Source organism: Artibeus jamaicensis, unplaced genomic scaffold (genome assembly GCF_021234435.1).
Source record: "Artibeus jamaicensis isolate MK-2021 breed Jamaican fruit bat unplaced genomic scaffold, CSHL_Jam_final contig_233, whole genome shotgun sequence".
NCBI lineage: Eukaryota > Metazoa > Chordata > Mammalia > Chiroptera > Phyllostomidae > Artibeus > Artibeus jamaicensis.
In genome coordinates, this window is record NW_026521486.1 from 51,171,912 (window position 1) to 51,190,219 (window position 18,308).

At 49.5% G+C, this 18,308-nt stretch overlaps 1 protein-coding gene across 2 annotated transcripts; it reads right to left on the reverse strand.

Moving 5' to 3' along the window:
• Positions 1 to 1,432: 1,432 nt before the first annotated feature.
• Positions 1,433 to 13,738, reverse strand: KRT77 (keratin 77). Of its 2 annotated transcripts, XM_037135253.2 has the most exons (10): positions 13,402 to 13,738; positions 13,091 to 13,308; positions 8,269 to 8,483; positions 7,023 to 7,083; positions 6,392 to 6,487; positions 5,268 to 5,432; positions 3,415 to 3,540; positions 3,079 to 3,299; positions 2,593 to 2,627; positions 1,433 to 2,149 (listed from the first exon to the last, which is right to left on the reverse strand). In XM_037135253.2, exons 1-10 carry the CDS (start codon positions 13,736 to 13,738, stop codon positions 1,815 to 1,817), a joined length of 1,809 nt encoding a protein of 602 aa, XP_036991148.2. In that variant the 3' UTR covers positions 1,433 to 1,814. The 2 variants fall into 2 exon arrangements, with proteins under 2 accessions (XP_036991148.2, XP_036991138.2); XM_037135243.2 differs by having other exon boundaries at positions 13,091 to 13,738.
• Between the last annotated feature and the right edge of the window lie 4,570 nt (positions 13,739 to 18,308).

Below are 18,308 nucleotides of genomic sequence, written 5' to 3' on the forward strand. Positions count from 1 at the left end.
GAAATATCACATGGGATGAGGTGATAGCGTAACTTGCTCCATTTTTTAATTTCTGCATCTATGCTTCCTTCCAGGGCCTCAGTGAAAGATAACACCCATACCCATGACCCCCGCGGTGCTGATGGGCTCAGCCTCCTCCCTCCTCAGCTCAGTTTCTCCTGTGAGGCTTGCCCCCTCTGACTCAAAACATTCACCTTCTCTTATCTTCGAGTCTCTGAGTAAATCGTCCGAAGGCCCCTTTCCTGACTTCCTGCTCACACCTGTGCAGACTCTGTTCCTCAGCCCTGTTCCACTTTCCAGCCCTCCAGGCACCTGTTGGGACCTCCCATTCCCAACAGTGGGACCCGTTGCAGGTCCCACTGTTCCTGTTGTGCTGGGCACATGTTCTAATTTTTCTGGCCTCTGAACCTTCTCCTCCTCCATATCATTTTGTAAGTGTCCTTCAGATTTAGAAATATGTTCATTGTTCAGCACTGCATTCTCAGCGCCTAGGCCACTGCCTGCCACACATTAAGAGCTAAATAACTGCCTGTTGAACAAATATGTAATTGACTTTTGAATGATCAGTCACTTTAACAATTAATAAGATTGTGTCTGCAGGTTTTTCCAGATCCTGTACTACTTGTGTGATAAATAATAAACTTTACTTCCCTAATATGAATAATGTCAGAGGCCTGCAGAAATTAAAGAAAAAATAACTCATCTCCTGACCAAAGAGCAGTTGAAGATCACAGAAAAGTTTATTGCAGAAACACCTCCAACCAGGAAATGATGATGTCACAGCAGTCCCCAAGGGACCCACACTGGGCACATCAGGTGCTCCAGGAGAACCACAAGCTTGGGCGTTGTGTGAGGACTCAGCAAGCAAGTAAAGGTGACTCCAGACATTAGAAGCAAAGCCACCTTCCCTCTCTCAAGGCCCATTAATTAACCAATACTTCCCCTTTCTTGTCCCCTTCAGTACATCTCAAGCATCTTATGTAAGGCCCAAAATGAAGAATCAAATTCTCACACAGTGCTCCATCATAGAGAACAGAAGGCAGAAGGGACTTTGGGGTCTGGGAAAGATCATTAAGCTACCTTGCAAGCAAAGGGCATCTTGCAACTGGGTTCAGACTAAACTTCCTAAGATCCAAGTCTGATCCTCAAAGTGCTCAGGGCCTGGACACCTGGCCAGAGCAGAGCTGGGCTGCATGTGTCTGGCCTGTTGGACAGTTCTCAAGAGGGCCATTATGGAGCAGGTTTCAGAAAGGGCCAGGCTTCCAAAGAATGGAGCTGGCAGGAGGGGCAGGACAGAACAGAACTTCATTGATTGTCATCATTCTCCATTCACCAACAGAAACGCAAAAAAGATACGGAAGTCGAGAAGAAAAACAAAAAAAAAAAAGGGCAAGATTGCCTCATCATCCCCCACACACCCAAAAGCCTCATTTTGTGGGTCCCTGAGGGATGGATTCTTGTTCCTAGGGCAGCCCAGGGACAGGAAAGGGAGCCCAGGACTGAGAAACAGGTGTGTTTCACGTGGACTCTCCACTATCCACCTTGTAGATGTTCTTCACTCCAGGCTAACTTGGGCAATGGGCGGGCCCTGTTCAGAGTGTGTGGCGTGTGAGCTGAGAAGGTGACACACTTTTCCACAGCCAGCCAGGGTCCTCCACAGATAGGTCTGTTGTTTGCCATGACCTACCCGCTTCTCCATATAGAGTGGACTTTATTGGCCAAACTTCTGAGACCCATCAGGAAAAGGTAAATGAGAGGGATTGAGAAGGACGCGAGGGAGGGGACAGGAGCGAGGGTCACAGAAAACTTCGCTTCTACTCCACGATATGCGTGTGGGAGGTGTTGGTAGAAGTCTGGATAATCTGCAGTTTGGAGGAACGACTGTTTCTGCCCTCCGACTTGCTTCTGCCTTTGCTGCTCTCTCCGTAGTTTCCGCCGCTGCCGCTGCCGCTGCCGCTGCCGCTCCCATAACCACCTCCACTGCCCCCTCGGGAGCCCCCTCCGTAGCCCCCGCCACCCTCATAGGAGCCTCCACCGCCATAGCCCCGGCTGCCGCCGCCGCCGCCGCCGCCGCCGCCGTAACCTCCAGAGCCTCGACCACCGCCTCCTCCTGCGCCGCCGCTGAGAGACACCTGACTGCTCTGCACGGCTGTGGGGGAGAGGCAGCGCAGACCGGGGTCAGCTGGACTGGGTCGGGTCGGGGAGCCCTCCCCACCGCCTGCCAGCAGCCACCCTCAGGGCAGCTGCCCGCAGGCTTCATCACTGGCAGCATCTGACTTGCAAAAAAGATACACTGGATGAAAGTATTCCCATTTCCAAAATATTCTTCATACTACAATGGGACATGAGGGCACGTTTTCATTATTGACATACCCTAAGGTGTTCTAAGCAGTGCTGATTATTAAGGATCTACAGCTAAAATCATAATTTATTTCAACGAATTTCTCCAGGCTCTGCAGTCGTGTTTGCTCATTTGTTCTCACTGTGTGGGACTGGAAACTATCATCCCAGTGCCAGTTCCCTGCTGGGCAGCCCTGCTGAGCCCTCCCTCTCCCGGCACCAACCAGCCCAGGTCCTGGATCTGCTACTTACAGATGCTCACAAGGCTCTGCAGCTCTCCCGACATCCTGTAGAACCAAAGCACACACATTAGCCAGACCTGCAAAGCCCAAAGGAAGGCACGCAGCAGCCTGGAGACACCAGAAGCAGAGATGTCCCAGGGGAAGGGAGGGCTGTCCCTGAGCTTTGTTGTGCAGGGAATGGTGTATGGATGGGCAAAGTGGGTGGGGAACCTGTGGGCCAAAAATGATTTGAAGCATTTTCTTGAAGCCTTCTAGCATTAGGCGTCACCACCTGGCTGCAGTGGCTTGGGTTGGGACACAGAAAGATTCTGCTTAGAAGCAGGAGATGATGACAGTGACCTTGCCCAATCACATGGCCTCTGCTTCTGACTTGAATGTTTCTGTTCACCCTGGGCTACAAATCTTCCCAAAAGAGCTGGAATGGTCTTCTCTCCAAAGAGTCAGTCCTCCTTCTCCAGCAGTGCTACCGGCACTTTTTCCCCAAAACATGACCCACCTGCTCTCCTCGCCCTCCAGCAGCCTGCGGTAGGTGGCGATCTCCACGTCCAGGGCCAGCTTGGCTCCCAGCAGTGCCTGATAGTCACGCAGCAGCCGGGCCAAGCGCTCCTTGGACTGCTGCAGGGCCTCCTCCATGTCCTGCAGCTTCTGCCCCGCGTCCTGAAGGGCCCGATTTCCTTTTTCCTCTGCATCCGAAATGACCATGTGCATCTGGTCAACCTGTGAGGAGGCGGTCACAGAGAAGTGTGCAAGGGTTCAGTATCAGGAACCCCATCCAGCAGGGCATCGTGGGAGGTGGAGCGTCTGGTCAGCCCACCCTGAGCACCCATCTCACCTGCTTCTTGACGTTGCTGATCTCAGCTTGCAGTCTCTGCATGGTGCGGTTGAGCTCTGCAATCTCCGTCTTGCTGTTCCTCAGATCGTCTCCATGTCTTCCTGCTGCCACCTGGAGTTCCTGGTACTGATGGGGAAAGGCAGCATCGTGACCAATCTGCTGCTCACAATGAGCCCCTCTAGGAGGGAGTGGGTCTGCCTGCCCAGCCCCTACCCAAGAATACTCTCCCCTGGGAAAATTCCCAGATCCCCGCCCCCCACTCACACCTATACTAAACCTCCCTCATCTGAGCTGTGACCACACACACACACACCCAAGGCTCTTTATTCCCACCAGTGTCGGGCCAGCCCTACATTTCAGACAGACGAAACCGCCCTCGCCCCCCCCACCCCCACCACCTCTATTGAAATACTGAAACTGAAATAGAAACTGCTTCTTTATGCCCTTTCTACCTCCTTTTTCCCACATCTAGGCCTTCACACTGGTCCTTGCCCACACTGAGACCCTTCTCACTTTTTCTACTCTGACATATTTCTCCCTATCCTTTTCCAGGATGATTTCCCTGGCAGTCAGGCCCTTATTTCCTCAGGGGCCCTGTGCATGCTCCATGTTTATTTGCATTTTCCTTTCTCTCTCCTTTTCCATGGCTACAGGGTCCCAGCAATAGGAATTCCTCCCAGAGGCTATTGCTCTGAAAGAAGCAATGGGAGGATTGGCTCAAGGGAATCTCTGCTTCTGATGGTTTCACTATTGACCATTTATCTTCTCAGTCTGATGCTGAAATCCATGTCCTTCAGAACATTTGCCAGCAGCGCAGTGGGACAGAGGCCAGTGAGGTTGGAATTGGCCCCAGGTAACCCATCACAGAACAGATCTCAAGTGCCAGTTGCTCAGAATTTATGTTTTGTTAAAGATTTTATTTATTTATTTATTTATTTATTTATTTATTTATTTATTTATTTATTTTAGAGAGAGGGGAAGGAAGAGAGAAAAAGAGGGAAAGAAGCATCACTGTGTGGTTTCTTCTCACATGCCCCCAACTGGGGACCCGGCCCACAACCCAGGCATGTGCCCTGACTGGGAATCGAACCAGCGACCCTTCAGTTCGCAGGCCAGCACTCAATCCACTAAGCCACACCAACCAGGGCCAGTTGCTCAGAATTTAGTAACTGGGCTTTTACCCTTAACCACAGAGTCTTCAACCTTCAAAAAGGTCCAGGTCAATTTATGTTAAAGAAGTAACCAAATGTGTCCAAAGACTTAACTACAAAGTAATTTATCTAAAAACAAGGGTCTGTTCTTAACCTGGATGCCACACTGCCATTAAGTATGATGTAGAAAATATTCAATATCACAGAAAGGCATTCACAGTGATAATAAGTAGAAGAGAAAAGTGCAAAACTATATTTTTTTAAATCTCATTAGAAAAAAATAGGAATAAAAACATTATAATGGTTGAAAGATGGCACACTTGAGTTTAATTAAGTTCTGCGCCTTCCACTTGCCAGCCACAAGACCTTAAAGAAATTAGGTAACCTCACACTCTATTGTATGTAACATAGGGCTCGTGGCCCCCTTACTTCACAGGGTTGCTGCAAGGAGCAAATGGAATATAAAGCACTTAGTGCAATGTCCGGCACATACGAGTTTTTAATAAATATTAAGTTATAAAGAACTGGTAGAAAATACGCTGACATATTAACAGTGGTAGAGGGAGGAGAGCCATCTTTATTTGTAATTTCTAAGTTTTCTATCACAAACACGCTTTTCTTTAGAAATAAGAGAGAAACAATGCAGGTGCTGGGAGGTACATTGAGTTTGGGGTGCAGAGCCCAGTGGCGGGCAGGGCTCACCTTGCTCTGGTATAGCGCCTCGGTCTCCTCCTTGCTCCTCTGGGCGATCTCCTCATACTGGGCCTGCACGGCTCTGATGATGCTGTCCAAGTCCAGGGAGCGGTTGTTGTCCATGGACACAATGACATTGGTGTCGCTAATATGGGTCTGCATATTGGACAGCTCCTGCAAGGCATGGACCACAGGCTGACTCCTTCTGCTGTCCATCTGGAGCCTCAATTTTCCTCTTCTGTCCCCTCAAGGCTCTCTGCAAAAGCCAGAAGCCTGGGCCAGGTGGGACTCCCCAGGGGAAAGTTCTTTGAATTGTTGCCATGCACTGAGAGATACTTACCTAGAGGTAAAGGCACCCAGACTTAGTCTCCAGGGAGAAGAAAGAGCCTGAACCCGGAGCCCTGGTGGATGTCACCTGCCCATCATGCTGCTCCTGTGCCCTGTAGCTCTGCCTTACTCTGGCTTGGTCGCCACCCTGAGCTGAGCCCTCTGACAGGCAGACTTGCTCCTTGAAAGCACAAGGACTCTCAGAAACAGTAGAAAGGACTCCACTTGTGAAGCCACTCACACTAACTTTTGAGTCTGGTTTCTACTCTGACTAGCTGGGTGACTGAGCAACTGATTTAATCTCTCAGTGCCTTGGCTTTCTCCTCTGTATAATGGAAATACCCAGGACACAGTAAATGTCCCAGCACAGCATCTGGGATGTTGGACATGGATGACTGTAGGACCAAGGGTGGTAAAAGCTGTTGTTCCCCACCACTGCTGTCTTCATCTTCGCTCCCTTTGAGATCCACACTGCCCTCCCCCATGGGGTGCCCTAGCAGGCCCACTGACTTCCCAGCACTGATGAAGACTTCTGGTTGGTTTGGCCCCTGAATGTCCCAGGTATCAACCTCATTTCCCAGACAGAGGTGGGACCAGCTTCACCTTCTCCTAACTCAGGACTCTCCCTGCCTCTCCATCTCCAGCACACCCAGCCAGGAGTCCTGAGCACTGGGGGTTAACAGGATGGTTGAGGTGACTGAGGAGAGGATTCCCTAGTGGGCATCATTTTGTTTTAGGCCACCCCGTCTTGCAGCCCAAATGCCTTATGAGGTGTGAGAAAAGACAAGGGTTCTTCATGAACTCACCATCTCAAATAAATATTTCAGGAAATCGACCTCCCCGGACAGAATGTCCGCCTTGGACTGTAGGTCCACTCTCTGTAGGTAAGCAGCATCCACATCCTGAACAGCAAGCAAAGACAGTCGGACTTTTTGTCTGGGTGTTGCCTGCCACCAGCTGAATGGGTGGACCGGGCAAGTGGCAAAGCTTCTCTGGATTTATCCCCTTGCCTTCAAAGTTTCCTCACCTCACTCAAATAAAGGACCTGCAAACTCCAAGTTTCCTGGCCAGAAGGAAGTGTGACACCAAGCTCTTCACCTTGGTGAGTCACACACAGCACCGCAGGTCCCTTGCTAGGTCCCTCCCCAAGTCCTAAGGCCATGCATAAGTGACAGTCGAAAGCTGTCAGTTAATTTAATTTCACTTTCAGGGCCCTGGACAGATTAAAAACTCAAGGAACCCTAAAGATCCAGATTAGCATCACTTTCAGACTTTCCCCTTCAGTGCAAGGGCCCCAGCATTTGGGCAACACAATCAACAGTCTGGCCCCCAAGGTCGCCCTGTCCATCTCTCAGCCACACCACATTCCACAGGAATTCCTCATTCTGCTCAGCCTCCTGGGCCCACAGTCCCCCTCAGGACATCCCCAAGCCTCACCTTCTTCAGGATGACAAAGTCATTCTCATTGCTGGTCCTCTGATTGATTTCTTGCTCATATCTGTGGGGGAAGATAAGAAACATAGACAGGCTGCAGGGACTGCCCTTGGCTCCTGGGGAATTCTTCCTGCACAGGGAGGCTCAGAATTCCTTAAATGTTTACTGTCCTGGACTCTGACTACCCCCTGCCAGGGCCTGCCTCTCTCACTGGCAAACAGCTCAAGCTAGCTCTTGGTGCTCCAGGTCAATAAAGGGGGCAATGACCCAAGGCAGAAAACCTAGGACCACATAGAACACCGCCAAAGTGTCCGTTTTTTATTTGTAACTTTGTCAAGCCCAATCATTTCTTTAACTGAGAACTTAAGTAACCACTTCTACTAAATATTTTTAAAGAGAAAACAATTTCACCTATGATTCTGCCCCCGCCTCAACACCTTCTGTGCCAATTTCATTTCTCCCTTCCCACTCACACACCCTTGACTCTCTACTGGCCCAAAGCAGTAGGCTTGTCAAGGTGATGTTAAGAGCAGCTCCTTGCACCTCCAGCATGGGGAGGGAGAGGCTGCTCAGTTGTCTGCAGGGTGCACAGCAGCTGATATAGGATTAAACAAGTCCTGTCACTCCTTCCATTATTATTAATAACTACTGCTTACTGAGTGCTTAGTGGATGCAGACACAGCCTAAGAACTTACTAAGAATAACTTCAACTAAACCAAAGTTATGGGGGTGAGGGAGATCAAAGCATGGTCCCCCATCTCCCAGCATCACCATCACTCGGATGTATTAGAAACACAAGCACCCCAGCCCCACCCCAGACCTACCCCATCAATATGACTTTAACGAGCCAATATATACTGGAGTTTGAGAGCCACGACCTACCCCTCACAGCAATCCAACAAGAAGGGTACTTACTATCCCCACTTCACTACTGTGAAAATAAAGGCTTAGACAGATGAGCTTACAGGCAGCCAGAAAGTGGCAAAGTTCACACTGCAACTGAGGCTTATCTGGCTCCAATATCCATAGAGCTAGTGTGCCCAGCCCCCACAATCGAGAGCTGAGTGGCAACAGCAGGGCTGCCATGTGCAAAACAGTGCCCCTGCAGTTGTGCAGCGCAGAACCTGCACAGCTGTGCCCATGGCCCTCCTCCAACCCTTCCACAGAAACACTGAAGCAAATGTGTTCCCCACTAATCAGTTTCCCACTGTGCTTCTCCCCAAGTGCTTTGCCCCGCCTGGTGCCTCACTTGTTCCTGTAGTCCTCCACCACACCCTGCATGCTCATGACCTCTGCATTCTGGCGCATCTGCTCTGCATTGAGGAAATCCACCTGCTTCTGCAGATCGCTGATGTAGTTCTCCAAGATGGGCTCCAGGTTGCTGGTCCGAGTTGACGTGTTTATCTGCTGCAGCAGCTCCCATTTTGTTTGTAGCACCTGATTCTGCTGCTCCAGGAATCGCACCTAAGAGCAAGAGACCTCCGAGTTCAACCCAGGTCATGGATCTGAGAGGCATCCCCATGGGGAGGAGGATGGGCAGCCCTATAGCATGTCCAGAACTCAGAGAGTCAGGAAGGGCCCTTAAGGGATCAGAGAGCATCCCTTTCTTTGGGACCAGGACACATGAGCACAGTGTTGGTTGCTGATGCTTGACCAATGGCTATAAAGTCAACTGGCCATTAACACTAAGCTAACTCTGGTGTTAAAGGTAAATTCCTCCAACCCAGCCCCTTGTTTCCCTTAGCTACCCCCATTTACACCACAGAGCTGTTGCTCTCCCCCTCAGTGAATCCCTGCCAACAAGAGGGAATGGTGATCGGGCACCTGAAACACCGGCATGCCCCGGGCACATTCCTCTTTGTGGTTGAAATACTTAGTGTGATTGAAGAGTGAAGAAAATAAGAGAAGGGAAAGAACAATTTGGCTCAGAATATCAACTGATTCCTGAACCAACTTGCCTGGGTGTCGCCATGTTTTTCAGAAAGGCCACCTCTTTAAATGATTTTACAACCCAAACAGAATTTTAAAAGTAAATGTTCTCACTTTGTCATGTTGTGTAATGCATTCCAGGGCCCCAAAGTCAGGATTTGGGGGTTGTCTAGTGTTCAGGAACCACCCAGATTGCTATATCCTTCATCCATACAGAGAATCAAAAGTGGACACCATCCTAATTTCTCAGCACACCTTTTCCAAAACTGTGAACACAAAGGTCAGGTACAGGGTCCAGAGAGCTGGCTGGCTATGCAGACCAAGTACATAAACTGTCCTTTGCATGATAATAGTCTACCCTCAGCTTTCCTTGGCCAGCTGCCCACAGACGGATCCTTCCCTCCCGTGTCAGGTGAAGACCACGGATGTGGCTATGCTTTGCTCAGGTGAGTACACACACTCTCTCCAGAATCTGTCTAGGAGCTGTGGGAGGGTGGGAAATCCATTGCTTGTACTGTCAGAAGAGAACCCTAAGGACACCCCCTGCCATATGGCACTAAAGAGGGTGCCTAGAATCCCCAGCCCTAGAGACTGCCCATCTGAGGGTCCAGCCCTTGTTGACACTCTTTGGGTTCTGACTCTAGGCTGGAAAAGACGCACAGAGAGAACACTGTTTCTTGTGGCTTATTTTTTTGTTTGACTTATCAGAACCAGAGATAAGCAAACCAGCTCTCACAAGTTTGTCAGCACGGCTTGTAACACCCCTGGTAGAAATTTCTGCCACCTGGCATATTTTAACTCGGGCGGCACTCCCAGGGAGTGGAGAAATCTATTGAACAGACAGACCTGTGCTCCATGTTGTGGAGATCAAGAGAAATAATTTTATGGTTCCACAGGGAATCTACATGCCAAACAATGAGAGTGCAGTAGGACAAGTCTGGCTGTTTTGGGCTTAGCCTGAGTCCCCCCCAAGTCAAGGAAACCAAGGTTCTCATTAGGCCACCCAATCTGCAAAAGCAGAGGCTAGCTTTCATGGGGTGCCAGGCAATTTTAATGGTACTTAACTAGAAAAATCATTGAAAGCCCTTGTGAGTTTTCCCCAGGCTCCCCAAAACACTCCTAGGCTGTGTTCCCCATCAGCAATACTCAGGGGAAGCTCAGCTGACAGAGATAAAATTTAGCATCATGCCGAGCTAAACTTGTTACTGGAAAAAGTACTCTCTACTTGACTTTTTGTGCCCCTGTCCCTCCTGTTCATGACATTGAGGCCATGGAGACCTCTTAGTGCCTCCAGCAGCCCAGATCTCCCCAACTCTTTGCCTGGCTAACCCGGTATGTCCCCTCCATCAGCCCTTGTTCTCCCCCATGACACCTACCATGATTTGCAGTCTTTTGGTGTCGTTTTAGCATGGCCCTCTCTGCTAGGTGTGAGCCCCATGAAGGCAGACGCATGTTTGCTTTGTCCTCCAGTGGACACAGATGCTAAGACCCATGGACATGCAGTGCCCAGTCCAGAGAAGACAATTTATAAGTATTGGACTAATGAAATACTAAGGGCTTTGAAGTTGCCTGGCATGGAGGATTCAAGATCAGTTGAACAAAGTGAGGCCAGTGTTCCCATGGGAAGAATTAAACATCCCTTTTTCTTCCTGGGGTCCCTTTCCCTTGTCATTTGTTCTAAAGAAGCCTTTGTCTCCATTTCTACTCCCTGAGAGGCAAGCCTGACCCATGAAGGGATGACTCAATGTTTCATTCAACACAGATCTGTGGAGCCATTATCAAGTGCCAGGCACTGTTCTGGATGCTGGAGATTCAATAATGAACAAAACAGACAAAATTTATGCTTTCCAGGAGTTTACATTCTATTCAGAGAGAAACTGTAAAGAAACATGAAACAGCCTTGGCCAGGTGGCTCAGTTGGTTGGAGCATCATTCTGTACACCAAGGTTGTGAGTTCAATCCCCGGTCAGGGCACATACAGGAGGCGACACTGATGTTTCTCACATCGGTGTTTCTCTCTCTCTCTCCCTGCCCCCTTTACCTCTGTCTCAAAAATCAATAAATATATATGTCCTCTGGTGCAAATTTAAAAAATAATAAAATTAAAATAACAAAATTCAAAACATACAGGATGTCAAATGACTGTAGGGTTTATGGAGAAAAGTAACACAGAGATGGTGGATGGGGATGCTGAGATGAGAGCATCCTCACTGTTAGTGAGGAGATCAGAGAAGGCCTCTCTGAGTCAGTGGCATCTGAGCCAAGACCTGAGTGGGGAGGCCAGCCCACTCTTTAGAGGGATGAGTTCTAAGCAGAGGAAATAGCAAGTGCAAAGGCCCTGAGGCAGGACTGTGCTTGGGGTGCTAGAGGAGGCAAGAATGCAATAGTGTCCTGGTAAGCAAGGGGCAAGCAGGAGAGAAGGGAGAGAGGGAATGCAAGGCCACTCCAGAGAGTAACTTTGTACCCTGAGGAGCTAAATTCCAGCTCCTACTCTGATACTAAAACTTGCAGCTTGAACGTTGTTCCATCAAGTGGTGGTACCATTGCCCGATTCTCACAAATGCAAACCAGGGGTTAGCAGCAGCTATGGGTTGATGGGCCAGACTATATAAGGACTTAGTTTTTATTCTAAATGATACAAGAAGCCAACAGAAGATTTAAATGGAGGAGCGATGTGATATTTTTAAAGAATGGCTCTCATGCCATGCTAAGAATAGGCTGAATGGAGTTAAGGGTGGAAGCAGAAGGACCAGACCTCCCTTCCAGCCAGGTCAAAGCCCTCCTGGATAAGAACTCTCTCCTCATGGTCACCACAGGCCATGCCCTTGAGGAAAGATACGAAGCCACAGTTTCCTGCACAGTCCATGCCAGAAAACAGGTATCATATTAATGGCAGGAACCACAATTAAATGAGAGTCTCAGGAGATCAACTGCCAGCAGCCCGTTGTCATTTCACTGACCCCTCCCCAAACCTACTTTTGTCCCTGCTCCTCCCTTGGTCTAAACTTGACCTCCCAGTGGTGTCTCCTTCACCTATCACCTCCTGGCTCCAGTCAAGCATTCCCAGGCCCTGCCTGTGCCTGATGTGCAATGATACTCAACCAAATTTCCCATCCAAGGTGATCAGAAATAGACAGAAGCGCTTTGCTCTGTTAAACTCCTTTTTGGCTGTCTATGGACCTCAACACTCTTACGGCTCCCCGCAGCTCACACACTCTGTCCCACCCCCAGGTTTTATCCAGATATCAGAGGCAGGGTATAAAACCCAAAGCTGGTCCTTGTCCATGGCTACTCTGCTGTCATGACCGCCAGTCAAGCTCTGGCCTCAACACAGAACTCCTGCGGGGACCGAAAGAAAGTCAGAGAATCCCGGGTGCTTCCCCCTACATCTCCAAGGGCGAAAACCTTCTGGGGATGCTACAGTAGCCACCATGGCTCCATCTCTGGACAAAAGGAAATGCCATAGGAAGGTGTTTACTGTGAGTCTTCCACCGGCCTCTGCTTGGTGATATGGGCCTGGACCAAAACTAATCTAAGGTTTAATCAGGGAGCTAGGGAAAGGCTTCATCTGGCCCATTCTTGCCCTTCAATGAGTTAAAGTGAGGAACCCAGACAGAATTCTGCTTAGTATGCTGTTGACATTCGCCCCAGCGATGCTCACCAGGGTATTCACCTAGGCTCTACCTCAGCTCTATGAGGATGAGGAGTCACCTTGTGGCACATTGTCTGGCATATAATAGATCCTTAGTAAATGTTTTTGGGATGGAAGGAAGGAAGGAAGGAAGGAAGGAAGGAAGGAAGGAAGGAAGGAAGGAAGGAAGGAAGGAATGATGGATGGGTGAATGGGAGGTGAATAATGATGAATGAGAATACAGTTACTCCACCATGTATTTTATCTGTTGGGGATTTTCACACCTCTTATCTGTTTCTCTGCCAAAAGGAATATAGAGACAAATTCCCTCATTAAGTCAAAATGAGGCCTAAATGGGGTAAACGCTTCCTTAAGGTCCCAGGACATACACATCTAGAAGTGCTTTACACCAAACTGAGACAGCACAATGTGGTGAGACACAGAAGGGCCCAGGGCCCTGTCAATCATGTGGTCAGGGCCCAGACACTCTGCCTGCCCTTGCTACACTCACCTTGTCAATGAAGGAGGCAAACTTGTTGTTGAGATCCATGATCTGCTCCCGTTCCCGGGTCTTGATCCTTTGAATTTCAGGGTCCACCTCCAGGTCAAGTGGTTGTAGGAGGCTCTGATTAATAGTCACCTCTTGGATGCCCCCCCAGGGACAAGAAAAACCAAAGGCCCCAAGCCCAAAATTGCTACCGCCAAAACCACCTCCTCCATAGCCACCACCTCCATAGCCACCCCCCCCAAAGGCACCACCTCCAAAGCTACCACCTCTAGATCCACCACCCCCAAAAGCACCACTTCCGGAACCACCACCACCTCCAAAGCCACCACCACCTCCAGAGCCACCACCCCTAAAGTGTCTGGCTCCTCCAAGTGCCCCTCCCCCTCCTCCTCCCCCACCCTGGCGGAAACCACTGGTGCTTCTCTCCACTAGGTTCACTGAGATGCTTTTACTGCCACCCAAATTGTACAGGCTCTGGGAACCAAACCCCCTCACGTAGCCCCCATACCCTCCACCTCCATACCACCCTCGGGCCTGACATGCAGACCCCACAGCCCACCTCCCACCACCAGAGCCTGCAGAAGAGCCAAGGCTGTAAACCCGCTTGCTCCTTGAGCTAAACGCAGACCGAGAGCTAAACTGGCGGCTCATGGCTGCTGGAGCATCCGGGCAAGCAGGCAAGAGAGAGGGCCCAGCTGGAAGGCAGCAGAAGCCAGGGCAGGAAGGAGGAGGCTCCTTTGCAAGAGAGCTGGCTCAGCCTCTATATATACACACGAGCATTAACTGGGCGGGGCACTTTCCAAATCCTGGGAGGAGAGTATTTGTGTTTATTTTGTCTGCCAGCACCATATGTGTAAAACTTCATACCTATTAGTTGCAGAAATTGCAGTGTAGATGAACTTCCCCAACTTGATCATTTATCATTCATCTCTTTCCATTTAGAGATCAGAATGCAGTAATCTCTCAGGATCAAGTTGCTGGAAACTCCTCTACAATTTCACCCCAAATTATTAGCTGATATCTTCTGGAGAAACTTCACCATTGAGTTGTTTTTTTAGCGGGGAGGGGGTTGTCCAGGAAATCTGGGGTAAAGCTGGAGGATGTCCAGTCACCTTGGGACCACAGCTGGGACAAGAGTGGAGACATCTGGTACCATAGAATTATGGCAGAATAAAAGTTTTGTCCCCGCCCCTGCTTCTGCCCCCCATTGTTGTCATTGCCATGCACACCCCACATTTTAATCACATGGAACATTGTATTGTGATCACGGAGTGCAAGTGGAAGCAGGGGACTCCGTCCAAAGACAGCCCACATTTTGCTGAATGCATTTCTGCTTCTCTCTATGCCTCAGGCTCCTCACATACAAAACAGGTGAGGTCCTGTAGCATTTGGTCTGTGACTGTAGATTCACTGAGCAGCTACCCCAACCGAACGCTATCTTCTAGACCAAAAGACCAACGCTCCTGAAACCTCTTTTGCTTTTCATTCCCTGTCTATTGTAGGCCAACGCTTTTGTAAAACAAAATAAAAATGAATTACCTTTAAAAAGAGATTTTTGAGACATGTAAAATATAAGCCTCAGTTGTTTATTTTAGATTCAACAAACATAAAATTGTTCTCTTGCAAAAAGGGGACAAATAATTAAGTTCCTAAGTACTTATGCTCAAATTCTGTATTTATCTCCTCTCAAACCAGTAACAGAGTTCCCTGGACCAGCGCTGGTGTGTAGGACCACTTTCCGGGAAGCACTGACCCAGAGAGCAAGCAGAGGGTGAAGTTTATTACGAGCATCAGTGTCAGCCAACAAAACTGTGTGTTTGCCCTTTGGACTCCAATAAATGGTAGCTGTCACCCAAAACTTGATGATGAGGATGGAGAACAGCAAATAACTTAGGGGGAAAACCCCTAAATGTCCAAACTCAGAAAAATGATGGCTTCCCACTTAGATACAATTATTTAAAACTATCATCATGGAAACTCTGTAGCAGCACTAGAAATACTTATGATACAATGTTAACTAAAGCTAAATAAATACACAATGAACTCACAAAAATTAATAATGCAGAGAAGCCAACCTTTAAAAGTATCCTAGATTTATTAGGGATTAGAGGAGGGTTTTTTCCTAATATTATCAATGTCCTTTGCCTTTATATTTGAGCAATAAGTAAACACTTTTGCAAAATTTGGGTTGAGATCATAGCTGCCCACAGCCATAGAGATGGGGAAAGGTGGGTGGTGAGACAGAACAAGAGAGGCGTCAGGGAGCAGCGGCGAGGAGCAGGCCTGCTAGGGCAGGGAAGGGCCCTGTGGGCAGCCTCAAGCCTCCACACCGTCGGGTCTGCTCAGTAACTTTCCGTGGACCGTCTCCAGGGAACACTGTGGGATAAAAGAGAGTGAACCTGAAATTTACTGTCACAAGTGCTGGTTTCAGGTCCCAGCCCTACTTCTACCCATCTGCAATCTTAGGCAAGTCGCCTACTCTAGGCCTCAAACACTGAAAGGAATCAGAGTATCTAGTTCTCAAGGAGTCCATGCTTCCAGGCATGTGAAAAAGCATGGAACACTGTAACACACTAAACAAGCATGATTGCTACTTCTGCCTCCTTTCCAGAAGACCCCAGAGAGACCACGTGAGCCCACTTCCCTCTCACCTGCGGCAGCGCCGGCCCGCATCTCTCCCTTTCAATCCCTGTCATAAAGACTACAAATAATCAACCCCTTCGCATGTCTCTATTGCCAAGTAAATAAATAGGAAGCTCACCCAGCTTATACTTACCCTCAGGCTGAATGTGGGGAATTATTAAATTATGATCAAATAAAAGGGAAAGCCCCAGGCAGCAGAATTTAGGGAACTTCTTTGGTCTCTGGCTGTGAGCAGTTGCCACCATCCAGTTCCAGTCTATCTCCCGCCATCTGGGTGGCCCCTGGGGTCACACCCTTAGGAGCTGGGGGAGGGTGCTCAGCAAATACTAACTCAGCCTTTGGTGTAGGGTGATAACTATTCTCTACTCCCTTATAACAAGTGGGAATTGGCTTAGAGTGAAGCATGAGAGAATTCACTCATCCCCAAAAGAGATACTCAACCCCAGGTACATGTTAGGTGATGTATGAGGTTTCTAGGACAAATTTCTATCCCTAAAGGAAACCCCTCAACTGGTTGGACAGCCGAGAGCAGCGCTTTCTACACTCGCTACACAGTGGGATCACCTGGACGGACTCAAAGCCACTGGTGCAGGGCTCGCCCCTAAAACTGGATTTCGTTGGTCTGGAGTACAGTCTGAGCTTTGGGATGTTTGAAAGATCTCAGGTGCTTTTAATGGTCAGACAAGTCCAGACAGCACTGGCCTGGAGGAAGCAGAAGAACAAATGAAATGGCCCCCTGAGATTCCATTCAGTCTGAGGACAAAAGAATAATGATGATCATAATAGCTAACCTCCTATCAAGTGCTTTCAGTGGGCCTTGCACTGTGCTAGGCCTGCATGCATAGTCAGAAAACCAATATTATAAAGAAGGTGTTCTTATTACTACTGTCATCTTACAGACAGTGGAAAAGAGACTTGGAGAAATAAAGTAACTTGTTCATGAACACACAGATGAATGTGGAGGGACGGATATTCCAACCAAGGCACCCCTACTCCAGAACCCCCATGTATAGCAAAAGAGGTGGGGGTCTTTGGAGAAAGAGGTGCCTCTTTCCTCCTCTCCACACCTCTCCCCACTTGCTCTCCTTAAAAGGCAAAGAAAGCAGCTGAGGACTCCAGCTTGCCCTGCTTGTCTCACAGGGACTGAAACCAGGGCTGCCAAGAGGGTGAGGCCCAAGGCAGTTATCAGCCACCAGATCACAGTCTCTGGCAGGGGCAGGGGCAGCGGTGGGAGGCAGGGCTGGAGCGGAGCTGCTGGTGTGACTGGCAGAGTCGGCCCCTGCAGATCTGCTCCCCATCTCACCCCGCATCGCCCAGGTCTGGGGGTGGATATCACCGGGCAGATATCACAGAGAAGTGTGGCAGGGGCGTGGGACTGAGAGGCAGGGCCCCTTGGGCAGAGAGAGGGGAAGGAGAACTTCACTCACCAGCCACTGCTGGGAAGGAGGGAAGAACTGCACCCCTGGTGTCAGTATGAGGACTTTTTATCTCCTTGAAGTGGGAGCGTGTGGACACCTGGGCATCAGAGGAAGGCTGTGATGTGATGGACCCAGGAGAGCAGCCTCTTAGAACTGAATCAAGTTCTAGCCCTTGCTTCCCACACCTCAGGCCACTGTTCTCCCTGCAGAGGTGTGTCAGACCTAGACAGGCAACAGAGACCAGCAGCTTGGCACCTTCATTTTATGAAAAGGAGATAAATACAAAGAGAGGAAAGGCCTTAGCCAAAATTACAGAAAAAGACTTGGTGGTGCAGCTAGAACTAGTCAGGTATCCTCTCTCCCAATCCAAGAAAAGAGCGGGAGCCTATGAGGAATTCCCAGCAGCACAGAGGCTAGGAATCCCCTGCAGGCCGGGAGGGACGGCCCGCAGGGAGCTCCCCTCCGACCTCTAACAGACGCCGCCTGCGGGGTGGGAAGGTGGTGCTGGGCACACAGGAACACCCCTGGTACCTCCTTCTGATTTCTGGGGTAGGGTGGGCATTTGAGGCAACAAGTAAGCCTTTAAGTTCCTCCTCAGGCCCCGAAACAGTCAGGCTCCCACCTCGGATAGCCTTTGGATTAGAATCCCAGGGCCCAGCTGGAAACCAAGGATCGGACAGCATCTGTCTTTCGCATTAAACCTTGGGCCACAAGCCTCACAAGGTGTCAGAGCAGCCTTGCACATCCTCATGACCAAGGTCCAGGATAGCATTGTCCTGAGCATACTAAGCTCTTCCATCCAACATGCTAGAAGTCGTGGTAATTTATACAACTACTCACGAAGCTGATGACTCCCTCTCGTTCCTGAGACAAGGGGAGCAGCTGTGTAGGTGGAGGCCCGAAGGAAAGTAAGACTGCGGGTTAGACTTGGATTGAACTCCAAGAGAAACTGCAAGGCCCCAGCCAGGGACAGGGGTCATCTGGGCAGAGGCTGCTTCTCTACGTTGGATCAAAAGGGGAGAGGGAACAGATTCAAGGTTACAAGGCTAGTTAGTGGCGGGATAGGGACCAGAATGACAAATTCATGATGGTGGGGGGTAGGAGGGAAGGATGAGACCTGTGGGAAATTTTCAGATCAGGTCTCACCTTGTCCATGGTGG